The sequence below is a fragment of the Myotis davidii genome, unplaced genomic scaffold, assembly GCF_000327345.1.
Source record: "Myotis davidii unplaced genomic scaffold, ASM32734v1 scaffold69, whole genome shotgun sequence".
NCBI classification, from domain to species: domain Eukaryota; kingdom Metazoa; phylum Chordata; class Mammalia; order Chiroptera; family Vespertilionidae; genus Myotis; species Myotis davidii.
The window spans coordinates 1157537-1171665 of NW_006300363.1; the positions used below are offsets into that span (position 1 = coordinate 1157537).

The 14129-nt window shown below is 35.5% G+C and overlaps 1 protein-coding gene across 1 annotated transcript in view; it reads right to left on the reverse strand.

Moving 5' to 3' along the window:
- Nucleotides 1–14129, reverse strand: part of CEP112 (centrosomal protein 112kDa) — a 353141-nt gene that overhangs the window by 161508 nt on the left and 177504 nt on the right. Inside the window, exon 21 of the mRNA XM_015572412.1 lies at nucleotides 914–1144. Coding sequence (XP_015427898.1) covers nucleotides 914–1144 — 231 coding nt within the window. The remainder of the gene's footprint in view (nucleotides 1–913; nucleotides 1145–14129) is intronic.

The window sequence follows — 14129 nt, forward strand, 5'->3', positions numbered from 1 at the left end:
TAGGGACATTTTCCTATATATTTCTTGGCTCAGAGCTATGCTGCTAAGGGCAAAGCTGGCTGAAATGTGACTCTCAGATAAAATTAGCTACTACAAAGTAAGCTACTACAAAGTTACATGGGTTCTCGCTCCATGTAACATCAATGGAGTAGTGCCTAGCACGGTGTTGTATACACTATGAAGGTTTAAAATTATTTAAAGACAAAGAAGAGAGGAAAATCAAACAGAATTAGAAGATTCTTCAGCTACGCTTTTCAGGTTCTTTATCCCAAGGTATAGATTGGCCTTAAGAAACTCAAGGGATGATTTACATTTGATATCCTTAGAGCAATTCACATTTACTACCCAATTAAAAGATTTACACTTTTCCAAAACATCAAAAGAAAGAATATTTGAGATTGTTCCTGGAAGATAAGTCAACCCCAAATATGTCAATATTATACTGACATTTATTTCAAAAATATATAATTTTAAATCTTTTCCCAATCTGAAATATCAATCTGGGAAAATATGCCATCATGTATGTTACACTTCTAAAAACTGTAACATTTAGAAATAATTATTAGGCAATCTGGAAAATATCTGACACTTAGTCTCAAGAAAATTCAGGGCTACAGCCCCAGCATTCCTAACCAGTATAATATTTGACAATATTATAACGTTGTATCACAGTGTGTATTTAATTGATACAGAATGGGATATTCTATGCAATTACTTCAGACAAAGTCAACAAAAAAAGTTAGGAAATTCCCTATATGATTTTAGTGGTGCTTAGGAATACAAAAAGATACTTAAATTGCTCATGTGAACAATCTGAAGAGCAATTCTCTGTCCCCCACCTTCCAGAGATGAAATGTGAGGGTGGCAGCCATGGGTTTCACTTGTCTATAAAACATCGAGGTGGATACCTTACCTTTTCCAGCGTCATCTCCGTCTCAGCTGCATGAGTCTTTCTCAGCTCTATTTTCATCTTCTCTGATTCAGCCTTTAGTTTGCTGACGGTAGCCTCATGGTCCCTGGCAGCCCTTTGCTTCTCCTCTTCACGGAGAAGACCGAGCTCTACCAGCTGCTGCTTCCGCTGTGTGTTCACGTGAATCAGCTCTTCTCTCAGCTTGTGGACCTGGGCCTCCATGTCAGCAATAACCTTGTTGTGAAAAATGAAGAAATGGGCAGAGACTATGAATAGGAGAGTCATAAAAGTCAAGCAGTTCGGCAGGCCAGATATTCTGAGAGGCCCTCATGATATGAAACAACTAGATTCCATATAAATATAATTTTTCCTCTTCCTCTGCTCATAGAAAGAGAAATAGCCAAAGGGAAAAACAAAACAAAAATCACACACATGCACAGCTGCACGTGCCAAAAACAAGAAGAGCAGTAAGCAGCCAGAAGGCCAGGTATCTGAGGGCAAATGCCCTTATTTGCAGTGCGCCTTCAGGGGGAAGGAATATGGGGCTGACCATGATGCCATGGATTAAGTCAGGGCGCCTGTAATAGGCCAAAGTGGTTCCACATCAGTGGTGTTATCAATGCCCACCTGAAGCTAAAACAAATGCCCTTCTCAGAAAAGCTCCTGCAGTTGAATGTCTCCAAGTTTCCCATAAATTAAGATAAACCAAAAATGAGATCATATTCAAAAATTACTAAACCCAGAAGAAAACCACCACTGATAAGAGTCAACACAGACAGATTCCCCTGGCCAGCACTTCAGATATCAGAATTATCAGAAAAAGCACATAAAATAAACATGTATTAAATATTTAAAGAAACAAAGGATGGAATCATAAATGAATAAACCAGGAGAGATTAAGCAAAAATGGCCAGATTTGAGAAAGAATCAAACACAATTTGCAGCAAAGAATTTTTTGTATAAAAGGTAGAATAAATGAGTTAAGTTTCAATATTGCAGAAGCAAGAAGTGGTGAAACAGAAGAGAGGTTTTTATAAACCACTCATAATGCAGCACAGTAATATCAGAGGATAAAAACTATGAGATGTTGAAAGTTATGAAAGGTAAAATAAGAATATCTATTACATGTCTAGAGTCCCAGAAGGAGAAAAGACAGAGGGAAAATATAAAACTATAGCGACTGAGAATTTTCCAGAACTGAGGAGAAGCAAGAATACACAGAAATAGTGAGCAGAAAAATTATCAAGCAGACAATATAACTTATCAAATCCTGAAGGATGGAGACAAGCAAAGGAAATATGTAGCCCTAACATGTTATGTGCTTTTAAAAGTTTAATTTTTTAAAAAGTAGGCAACCACTTTAAGATATTGGTAATATAGAACAATTTCTGGTAAGACTGTTAAAAACAAGAAAGAAAACACAAATTAATATTAGGGATAAAAATAAACTTATGACAGTATTATCTAGAAAAGTAATATAATGACAAAGTAGAATAAATTAAAATAAAATTTTAATATTAAAAAGGGCATACTATGGATCCATCATAGATTAAAAAGATAATAAGATAGTACCACAGAAATATTATGCCAATAATTGAAGAACCTAAGTGAAATAGAACCCTATGAAAATATAAAATTTCAAAAGAAGTAGAACTAAACAAATTGAAGAAATTGAAAAAATAGTTTAAAATATCCCCACAAAGTAAACATTAAACTCTAAAAAAGACCTCCCAAGAGACAGATAATTCTAGTCTTTTACAAACTTTTCCAAAGAATGGAGAAAGATAAATATACTCTCAGACTATTTCAGAAGTTATAATATTGATACTGGAGGATGACAAATACAAAGAGAAATAAAAATTTTAGGTCAACTCACTCATGACACAGACATAAATGAGCAAACCAAGTCCAATAAAGTATAAAAATATGTAATCATCAAGTAGCATAGAATATAAGGGCAGCTTACCATTTACTGAAATCTATAAATACCAATATATATTGAATTTAAATGAAAAGGAAAATCTCTAAGCTATAAAAATCTACCAAAACTGACTAGAAAAAAGTGGAAAACATGAGTCATCCTATAACCATTAGAAACATTTAAATAGTAGTCAAAAATCTTTCCAGAAATGAAATATCAAGGCCAGATGGCTTTATTGGCGAGTTCCACCAAGTATTTAAGAAACAAATAACTCACTCTGATACTTATTCTTTCAGAGAATAGAAAAAGCATTTTTCCACAACTCAAATTATGAGGTCAGCATAACATCAATTAAAAAACATCTTCAAAAAAGAAAAATCTTTGGTCAACCTCAACAATTATTAGCAAATTGAATCCAGTGATAATACATCATGAAAGAACTGGAAAGGACATAATATTGGTGTGATGTTAGAATATAACCTATAATATGATTTACTCCATTAAAGTATTTTTTTAAAAAGCCTTATGATTATCTCAATACACAGAAAATCATTTGATAAAATTCCAAGACAAAAACTCCTAGCAAAATAAGGAATAAAAGAGACCATTCTTAACCACATAAAAGGTAGTTAGCAAAATCTCAGCATTTTTTATTCATTCTTTATTGTGAAGTTTTAAATAGCTCTTTTAAAATCAGGAAGAAGAAAAGAATACTTACTACCACTACTTATATGCATAACTCTATGACCAAAAATACAAAAGCAAAACTGTTTTTAATCATGGATGTTAGGACTGTCTACAGAGAAAATGCAAAATGTATGTATAAATTATTCCAAATAATAAAGGAGTTTAAAAGGGGTCTGAATAAAATATTAATGTTAAAATCATTTGTAAGGTTTACACACTAGCAAAAAATTATCAAACACCATTTACAACTATAACAATATAGGATTCTCAGAAATGTCTACCAAAAGATGTGCGGTACTCTATAGGCCTTTTAGAAAGATATTAAAGAAGATCTAATTACTGAGAGATGTGTCAGGGTATTGGAAAGTCTCAATTTATCAGTTCTTCCCCAAATGACTGACAGGATCAGTTAATGCACGCTCAATTAATATTTCAACAAGAGCTTTCAAGAAACTTGACAAGCCGAATCTAAAGTGTACAGGGACGAACACAGTATCATGAGATTCCTAGAGGAGAGACAGGTGGTGTGACATTCCATACCACATATTAGAACCTAAAATAATGTCACTAAAATTAACACAGTATAATTTTATCATAGAGTAGTGATTTTCAGTCTTTTTTATCTCATGGCATACATAAATTAATTACTAAAATTCTGCAGCACATCAAAAAATACTGTATCATTTGCTGACCTGACCAAAAATAGGTGTAATTTTGATTGATTTACAAAAAATAATAATAGTAATTACCTACCCTTTATGCTCCAACGTGATTTTTTTAAAAATCAAGTGCCTATAGCATCTGTGGTACACAGAATTAACCAATCAGATTCAACCTTATTATGCAATGTGACCAATAAGATGCTAAACCATATGATATATATCTATATCTATATCTATACTTATATAGATATAGATATAGATATGGTTCCGATATGATACTTATATAGATATAGATATAGATATGGTTCAAGATAGGGCATTCACACAGGACAGCTATTGTTGTGTTTCCCTTAGATCAGTGGTTCTCAACCTGTGGGTCACGACCCCTTTGGGGGTCTAATGACCCTTTCACAGGGGTCGCCTAAGACCGTTGGAAAACACATATATAATTACATATTGTTTTTGTGATTAATCACTATGCTTTAATTATGTTCAATTTGTAACAATGTAATTGGGGGGTCACCACAACATGACTGTATTAAAGGGTCGCGGCATTAGGAAGGTTGAGGGAAGGTTCAGAACCACTGCCTTAGATTGTCATTTTTTTATTTGACCATCTAAGGGAAAAGAGGTGACGCCCCTGATTACATAGTCAGGAATTGTATATTTTAAAAATTCTTATGACACACCAGTTGAAAATTGCTGTCATAAAGAATAGAAAAACTTGAATAATGGAAGGCATGGCGAGTCTAGAAACTGGCTCACATGGACAGAGCTGGCATCACAGTGTAGTGAGTAAATGATGAACCAGTCTACAAATTGTACCAAGACAGTAAGTTATTGATATGAAAAAAATGAAATCAGATCCCTATAGATAAAATGCCATTTTCTCCATTCATAGGTATATATACCCAAGGGAAATAGGACATATATCTGCATATGTGGGGACAGTGAGTCAATGATACCACTAGATTAAGGACAACAGTTGCCTCTGGGACAGGATCCCCAGGATATGGGAAAGGAAATACCTATAAGTAGAGGCAATCCTATCTAATAAAAGAGTAATAAGCAAATTGACCATCACTCCAACACACAAGATGGCCACCCCCATGTGGTCAAAGATGGCTGCCCCCATGTGGACACAAGATGGCCAACATAAGATGGGGGCGATCAGGCCTGGAGGGGAGGGCAGTTGGGGAGGGACCCAGGCCTGCAGGGGAAGACAGTTGGCGGGGGGAGCCCAGGCCTGCAGGGGAAGATAGTTGGGGGTGGGGGCCCAGGCCTGCAGGGGAGGGCAGTTGCTTGTGAGAGGGATGTCTGACTGCCCAGTGGGATCAGGCCTAAACGGGCAGTCGGACATCCCTCAAGGGACCCCAGATTGGAGAGGTGCAGGCTGGGCTGAGGGACACACAACCCCCCATGAATGAATTTTGTGCACCGGGCCTCTAGTGGTTTTAATAATGTTCTAATTCTTCACTTGGGTGGTCATTTCATGATTTTCATTTTGTTTGCATGCCTTAGCTTAAATATTATTTAACATACATTACTTGTATCAGACACAACATGAAATAATTTAAAAGATGATGCAACGGTTTTATGCCAAGGTGGTGGGAATAATCACTTAAATTTTCATACAAAATTATTTTTAACATAGTCTATTTATTATGAAAATATAAACATCTTATGATAATTTTTCCCTTTTGTTGTGGATATCTCATTACTTTTGATAATCATGTAAAAAAAGTTAATTTAAAATAATACATTTTCTTTAGAACAACATTAACAGTTCTAGAATATATTTGACTTATAGTTAATATCACATGCAATAGAATTTCCACTTATTGTAAACTCCCATCAGAACTCTAGCATAAAAGAGTTTCACCTTATAACAAAACACTGCTTTTGTCCTTCAAAGAAAAAAAGTATGAGAAATAGTGATAGATGATTAATGTGTTACTAACAAATTAAATATAATATTTAAACACAAATCAGCTCTGTTCTAAAGTAGGACAACTGGTGTGTATTGAACACTATGGCTTGAGCAGTGTAGGATCAGAGAATATGAATATGCAGAACTAAAAAACCAAAATGGTAGAAAAGCAGGGTCAGAAGTGTTGAATTCAGGCTGGCTGGAGGCAGGTCACAGAATGGTGAGTGCCTCCAAGGCAATTCCTGCTTTGACATAGGTCTCAGGTCTTTTACGACTTTCGAGCCTTGGGTAGGTAGTTCATATCTCTAGTCAGTTTGGTCAGTCATTGGTTTTCTGTCCATCTGTGTATCCGTTCACCTTCCCATCTCTTGCCTCACCAAATTACTTAAGGAGACAAATGGCCCATGTCCGTTAATGAAGCTTCCATGTCCATTTCTGAAGAGTTGTGTCCTCATGTATCCATGAGGTTTAGCAAGAGGAAGAACCCTCTGAAGAAACTGTTTGGGATTACATTTCAAGAGAAGCAGTCCAAGCTCCTGCCCTCCTCCTCACTGGAAATTTCCTTCCACGGTGGAAGGGTAAGGAACTAAGAGCAGGAGCCCTGACACCTCTCCTGCTTCCATCCACGTCCTGGGTTGGTCCCATCGGTTAGAATTAGGAAGACTATGGAAGTGGAGAGTCTCTGGTCAGATATTATCACTGCTTCACATAGGTTTTAAGAGCAAGACGTCACTGAATTCAAACACACCTGTTTCTCATAAATGAATTACGGGTAAGTGCAGAGCACAAGGGTTGAGGAACTTCTGCTAATCTCTGCCAGGTATAGATAGTGAAGGGCAGTAAAACACTGTCTTTTTTGTTTGTTTGTTAGTGTTCTTAATCCTCACCTGAGGATATTCCTCCACTGATTTTTTAGGGAGAGTAGAAAAGAGAGGGGAAGACAGAGAGAAACACTGATGTGAGAGAAACACACAGACTGGCTGCCTCCTACACAAGCCCTGACCAGGGCCCTGGCCGGGGAGGAGCCTGCAACCAAGGCACGTGCCCTTGACTGGAATCGAACCTGGGACCCTTTGGTCCACAGGCCAACACTCTATCCACTGAGCCAAACTAGTTAGTGTAACACTGTCTTCATCTTTATCATTTCAAGGAAGTGATACTTAAACGCCACAGGAATGAAAACCTCACAGACAGGAAAAGGTTTGAAGAAATGATCATCTGATTTCTTGGCCGGTTACGTCATGTAGAAAAGGTCAGAGTATTTCTATACTCACCCCTGCAGTTAAGGGGCCTCCCTATGTATTTATTTCACCTTTTATTCACTTGGTCCTGTCATTTTGCCTCATCTAGGGCATTTGTCCACATAGTTTGTGTATGAGATTAACTCATTGTAAGTATATGTATAGTAAGAAATGAATGTACTGAGAAGGGCAGGTGGTTGCACATCCATGTATAATGCGTTAATCTTTCTTTGAAGTTTTTGAAAATATTCCAGGACCATAAAACAATTCAAGGTCATTTTTATAAACCCCAACTATCATTTTGAAGTAATATAAGTGTATAGGGTTTAAGTGATTGTAGTTAATCTGTGGTGACTGGATGAATAGCCTATAAGTAATTTTGGAGAGAAATAATCTTTGCTATCTGCTATTTACTTTTATGGAACTTATACATTTATATTCTCCTTACCTCTTTTTTTTTGTTTTAGATTCTAAATAGGAGATATTACATAACTTAGCTTTATTTATTGCCATATGTTATATTTTCTATTTGAATTGTTTATGTAAACATCCAAAATTTGTCCTCAGTTGTAGTTCCCCAAAACTTCCCTGAGACTTTTGCAAAGGGGAAGGATTGGGAGGTGACTGCCGTGTTGGCAGCAGCCAGGTTATGATGGAAAAGGGCAAACCAACCTATGGCTGGTTTTTAAATAATTTTGAGGGAGAAAATCCCTGGTGATTTGGTTTGAAGTTACCGATTTTTGTTAGTTTTGATATATAATCTAAGTATATGATGCACTTGCTATTAGTTTATATTATTATATATGTTTAGCATCGACTATTAAGTTAAAAATTAAAATAAAGATAAAAGATATTCTTTGTTATATTTGGTTGTTGATCACTCTTTATGTCAAAGTTAATTTTGAAGCAAAATTTAGACTCTTATTCATCTAGAACTTTCACTCCACTGAAATAAAATGTCTCATTTTATTTTTTAATGAAAGGAAAACCTTGAATGAAATGAGAATTTGAGATTTTATTAAATATATAGAATTGATGTGAAAGTGGATATTCAGACTTCTAGGAAGGACAGAACATATATTAAAAAGCTAATTGTAGACTACATTAGGGAAATACTGTTGGAGACATAAAAAATAATATTTTGAAAAGATTTAATATGTCAACTTAATTTATAGAGATTAAATTATGTCATGCACAAAACTGTATCTCTTACATAGATCCTACATTTATTATAAATTCAAAACTGAAATTCATCTACATAGTTCAAATAAAAAGTATTTTTACTGTATAATCATATCCTACAACATACTATCTGCTTTTTAACATATTTTGTCAATTAATGATTTCAAATTAAGCCCAGTGCTATCATTTTATATGGAGGTAATATTTTGCTGCATTTTAAAATAAAAATTTATATTTTTATGGTATTTTTATAGGGCTAAAGCTTTAAAGTGTGTTCCCGTATGCCACGGGAAAGGTTGATGCAAGTAGAAGAGACTCAGAAGGGATGCAAGTCAAGTCCCATGAAAGTCCAGGAGGAAACCAGGTCTTCAGAGTCTTAGGGCAGCACGTTCTATTTTTAACTTGCTGCATCTAAGCTGCAAACGGAACTTTCTTGACTCCTAATGCCCGTATTCTATCCAATAGAAAATATTTTTTAAAACCCCTTAAATTACTGAGAGATATTTATATGTTGTTGTCTTTTTATTGATTTTTTTTTTTTGAGAGAGAGAGGAAGGTAGAGGGATAGAGATAAACATCGATGTGAGGAAGAAACACGAATTGGCTGCCTCCTGCATACCCGCTACTGGGGATGGAGCCCGCATCCTGGGCATGTGCCCTGACTGGGAACCAAACCTGCAACCTCTTGGTTCCTGGATCGATGCTCATCTGCTGAGCCACACTAGCCAGGCCACTGAGAGATATTTAGAACCAAGAGCAAGCAGATTTGCCTTGTAGTGGTCAGAATTTTCTGTGAAGTCCAATATGCTTGTTTGGTATATTTAAAATACATTGTGTTTCAGACTCTTGTTTACAGTTCTTAGACTCAGGAATTAAAACAGTCATTAGCTTACCTCGTGGCACAGAAAACAGTTCCTCCACGTGTAAAGATGAGAAAGGTCTTACATTTCCCCAAAATTCAAAAGGTTCACTTAACTCTGGAAGAAATTCTACACACAAAATTACAATGTGATATCGCTGATCACAATGACACTACTAAACTGAATGATGAAAGAGAGGACATTGCTTAACATATAGGTAAGGCAAGAAAAACGTTAATTTGGTTTAAAGTTTTAGAACAATGAATGTTTAACTTTGGAACTTATATCAAAAAAGAAAAAATAATTTTACCTGCAAAAAAGGGGAAGTCTCCCAGTTGAGTATTAAAAAAGTAATAGGGTAAAAGTACAGAAGAAAAACACTCATTAATTTGTATGCCTGTCTAGAGAAGAAAAGAAGCAGAACATGTAATGAGTCACATGAACTGGCAAACACTGGGGCTGCATGTGTTTTTTGTGAGTAATGACAATACTGGTAAAAATTCATAACTGATGTTGAAATTTCTAGTTTTATTCTAGAACCACCCAAATCATCTAATTGAAAGTAGTTCTTGAGGAAAGTGAGTAAAAATCCCATAGCATTCTGCATTTAGATTAGGTTCCAATTAAAAGGGAAAAACGATTCATAGAACATTGACCTATTTTGGAAATTGGCAAATAAATGTCTACTACACTTAAAAGAACTATGTATAAGTATTTATTTTAGAAATGAAACTAATTAACAGAAGCACAAAATATAAGTATATATAAATTTTCTAGACTCAAATGGCTAGAAAAGTGGAAATATTCCACTTGAGAATAATGACACTAAAAGAGACTAGCTTCCAAATAGCACTTTATAAATTCCATCTTGAGATTACCAAATATAAGTATTAAAAAGCCAACACAGACATATTATCCACAGTTCGCAGTGGTGCAACATCAGGGCTAATGAACAGGAGCCTACACGTTGGGAGAATGCTATTTGCAGCATCTAGGAACACTTAGAAAGATATTTTCTTGACAGAGTGTTTCCAGGAGTGACAGGTAACCTATTTGGCCTTGGAAGAAGAATAAAATTCAGGCTGAATTCTTCTTCACTAGAAACCTTCTGTAAAGAGTGACATTCAAGTAATTGGAAAGAAGATTTTCAACACTTTCTCGATTTACTATACTTCCCGTTTCCAAAAAAAAGCAAAAATCTGACCTAGGTTTTCTACCAGTTCTTATTAGCCATTCTCTGCAAACATTCTGTACACACTAGGGTTGCAATAGCCCGCTTGTTATATTGGCACCATTCTGACTGTGCTAACAACCAGATGCCTTTACAGCTGCTTAATTAAATATGGGAAAGCCCACAACACTCTGAAGCACACGTGGCTGACTCTTTAACGACGGGCCAATGGGAGGTGAAGCTGGCTCAGTGGCTGCTTGCATCAGGATGGACATGGTGCTTCCTCTCTTATCATTACTTCTAACAGCACGTCATGCAATTAATTCTTTAAATATATGCAGAAACTAATATAAAAGGGTCACTTGATACGTTTTAAGTCAGTGCCATGTAAATACCAGAATCACATTTGTAATTTAAGAGTGCATTAAAAACATACGATAAGTCAGTCTTATCTAAAGAAATAAACCTGAAGTGTTATTATTATTTAAACCTTTTTTTTAAGCACCAGATTTCAAGTGAGAATATCTAGTTTACTAAACCTTTCATTAAGTGCATAAAGTAGTGTAATTCTTGGTGGATTTACTTGTAGGAATTCTGGAAAAAGCTCAAGTACCCAGACTAAAGGAAATTCACTCTAAAGCCAGTAGGCACTGGCATGAATATCTCCAGCATGGTAGCCGTGCCCTCCCAGCCAACCTGACCTGAAAGGATAGCTTTACTGAGGCCCAGGTGGGCCTCTCCAAGTTATCCTGAAGGTTAGAATGCCCTGTGTGATATTTAGGGTATACAGTCAGCCGAGAGAGGGAGGTCACCTCACGCTCAATCCACCCTTCCTGTGGAAACATCCTGGAGGACTTTGGCACCAACAAAGCAGCCCCATGAGAATGTGCAACAAGAACTTAATTTATTATAATAATTGGTATTTTTGTACATGATATGTCACTTGTGGCTTTTACTTCTCTAGTCATAAAATGAGTTCACCTAATATAAGGAGACATTTTGTGGGCAAAGTCAGGGCAAATAACTATAAAAAAATGCACTAACTATATCCATGGTGATGCTATTTATCTCTGCTTATAAATATAAAGTATATAATATTAATTTTTGATAATTTAGCCTTTTCACATTAAAATTACTTTCAATTATATGAACCTTTTCATGGAGGTATTCTTAGCTGAGGCTCTGTATGAACATAAAACAGGATATATTCAAGTGTATATTCAAAATGCATAGATACTTCTAGAATAACTGGCATAGACATTAGAAACATGATACATAGCAAAGCTATCCTACAGAAACAGAGGTTTAAAATTAATTTATAGATGAATTTAGACAAGCACTTTAAGGATTCATTTTTAGTAAATATGTCAAATTCTTTTCAACATTATATTCTGGTAAAACTAGACAGTTATGAAATCTAAGTTATGCATCTTGTATAATCAAACACTTAGCTACAGGCACACAGATCCTAATTATAAAACTTTTTAAAACAAACCGAAGAAAAAAAGCCACCTATATACCAAATGGATACTAAAATCCAGAGAAAAATGCTATCAATAAATTTAGAGATGTACAAAAAGATTTAATGTGTTTCAATTAGCTTAACATTGTTGATAAAAACACAAATTGATTTTTTCCCACTAAACACCAATAAACATCAAATATATTTGAAGGTTAACTATTTTTGTTAACAAAAATAGTGAACAACTTAATGCAGAGCCCTTCTAAAACCATTCTGCAGTTCAACGGCTCTGCCCATGTACCTGCCTATAACTTCCACTGGTGGGTTTCCACCACGTTGCCAATGCCTGCTAAACTCTCGGGAGCCTGCTAGTCGCCTGACGCATTTACCTTGTGTGCTGAACAAAGTCACCTGACAATTCATGAGACAGATGATTTCCCTTTTCATTAACCTAAAAGGTTCAGAAACTGCTTTCACCCTCTCTTCCATTTCGCCTCGCGCACCAGCGTGCACTCGCCCACCACTCTCTGGACCATTCCCTGCTGAGCCGGGCACATCCAATAGGTTCTTGCACACAAGATCTTGCCTCCAACACAGGTGCAGGGCCATGACCAGGGTCACCTGCCTCACCCTCAATCTCTGATGCTTGTTTGCTTCATAATCTGGAGTTTGGATTCCTGACTCTATGCCTGTTCCAAAATTAAGGTTACTACCTTGAGTTTATGTAATTACATCCTTTATATCTTTTGTTTTAACTACTTGGACTCACAAAGTCCTTTTCCCAATCTCTTGATCCGACTTCATTATCCTAAAACTGACCGGCTTGAATTTCTGACCCTCCTAATAATTTTAAAGGTCCATTTTAATGCCTAGCTACCTAGGTTTCTGGTCTCCTCCCTCTGCCATATCCTAGGGTACTGAGAATATTAGACTTATTCCCAGGCTATTTACAGAGAAACCCAATCAGCAAACCCTAAGAGACTATATGAATGAAAATAAATACCTGCAAAGTATTGAAACAGAAAGACATGTTGCTATGGATACAGAACTCTATGACCTCAGTTTTATTCTATGCAATTCCGAAGTAAAGTAGCCAAAAAGGAGGCAGAAACTTAAACTAAGCATGTGATCAAAAAAATCAAAAAGTACATATTACTTTTACTAGTACTAGCAGAAAATCACATAAGGGGTTTTTGTTTGTTTGATTTTATTGTTTGTTCAGTAAGAGATGCTTTAATGTGGGTATATACCATATAACAATTTCAAAAGTCATAAGGAAAGATTTTTTCCCCCAGGTCTGTATGATTATAATTGAATGTATATAATAAAGTGAATGCTGTTAATTAAATGTTATGCATAATACAAACAACATCACTTAAATAATCCTCTGAATTTCAGTACTATGATTGAGAAAACCATTGTACGTGTGTGTGTGTGTGTTCCATATGCTTCACAATTTTACAAGCAGCTTCACAGACTTACTGGAAGTGCTTATAATAAAAGTGTAGGTATTCCCATAAAAAATAACAAAATGCATCTCTAAAAGTTTTTATAATAAGGCAGCGATTTTCAACCTTTTTCATCTCAGGGCACACATAAACTAATTACTAAAATTCTACGGCACACCGAAAAATCTATTAGATATTTTGCTCATCTGACAAAGATAAAAAGGTATAATTTTGATTCATTCACATCAGATGGCTATTGTGTTGGCTGTTGTCACTTTTTAACTTGACAATCTAAGGGAAAAGAGGCAGTGCCTGACTAAACAGTCAGGTGTTGCATGTTTTAAAATTCTTGTGGCACACTGGTTGAAAATCGCTGGACTAACTCCAGGGAAAAGTTAGTCCCACTGTATATATGACTATTAGCAATAGTATTTGTTGGTGGTGGTTTGTATAAGTGAAATAAATTTTCTCAAAGGAAAAAAAAATATATGACTATGAAAGCAACATTTCTGTACACAGGATCAGCATTCCTTATCAAATATGACATTAAAATTATCAAGGAAAAATGTTGCCTCATAAAAATTATATAGTAATAAATAAAACCTGATTTAAACAGGCCACTTGAACTGAAAAATCTTTTGCAAAATTAGTTTCT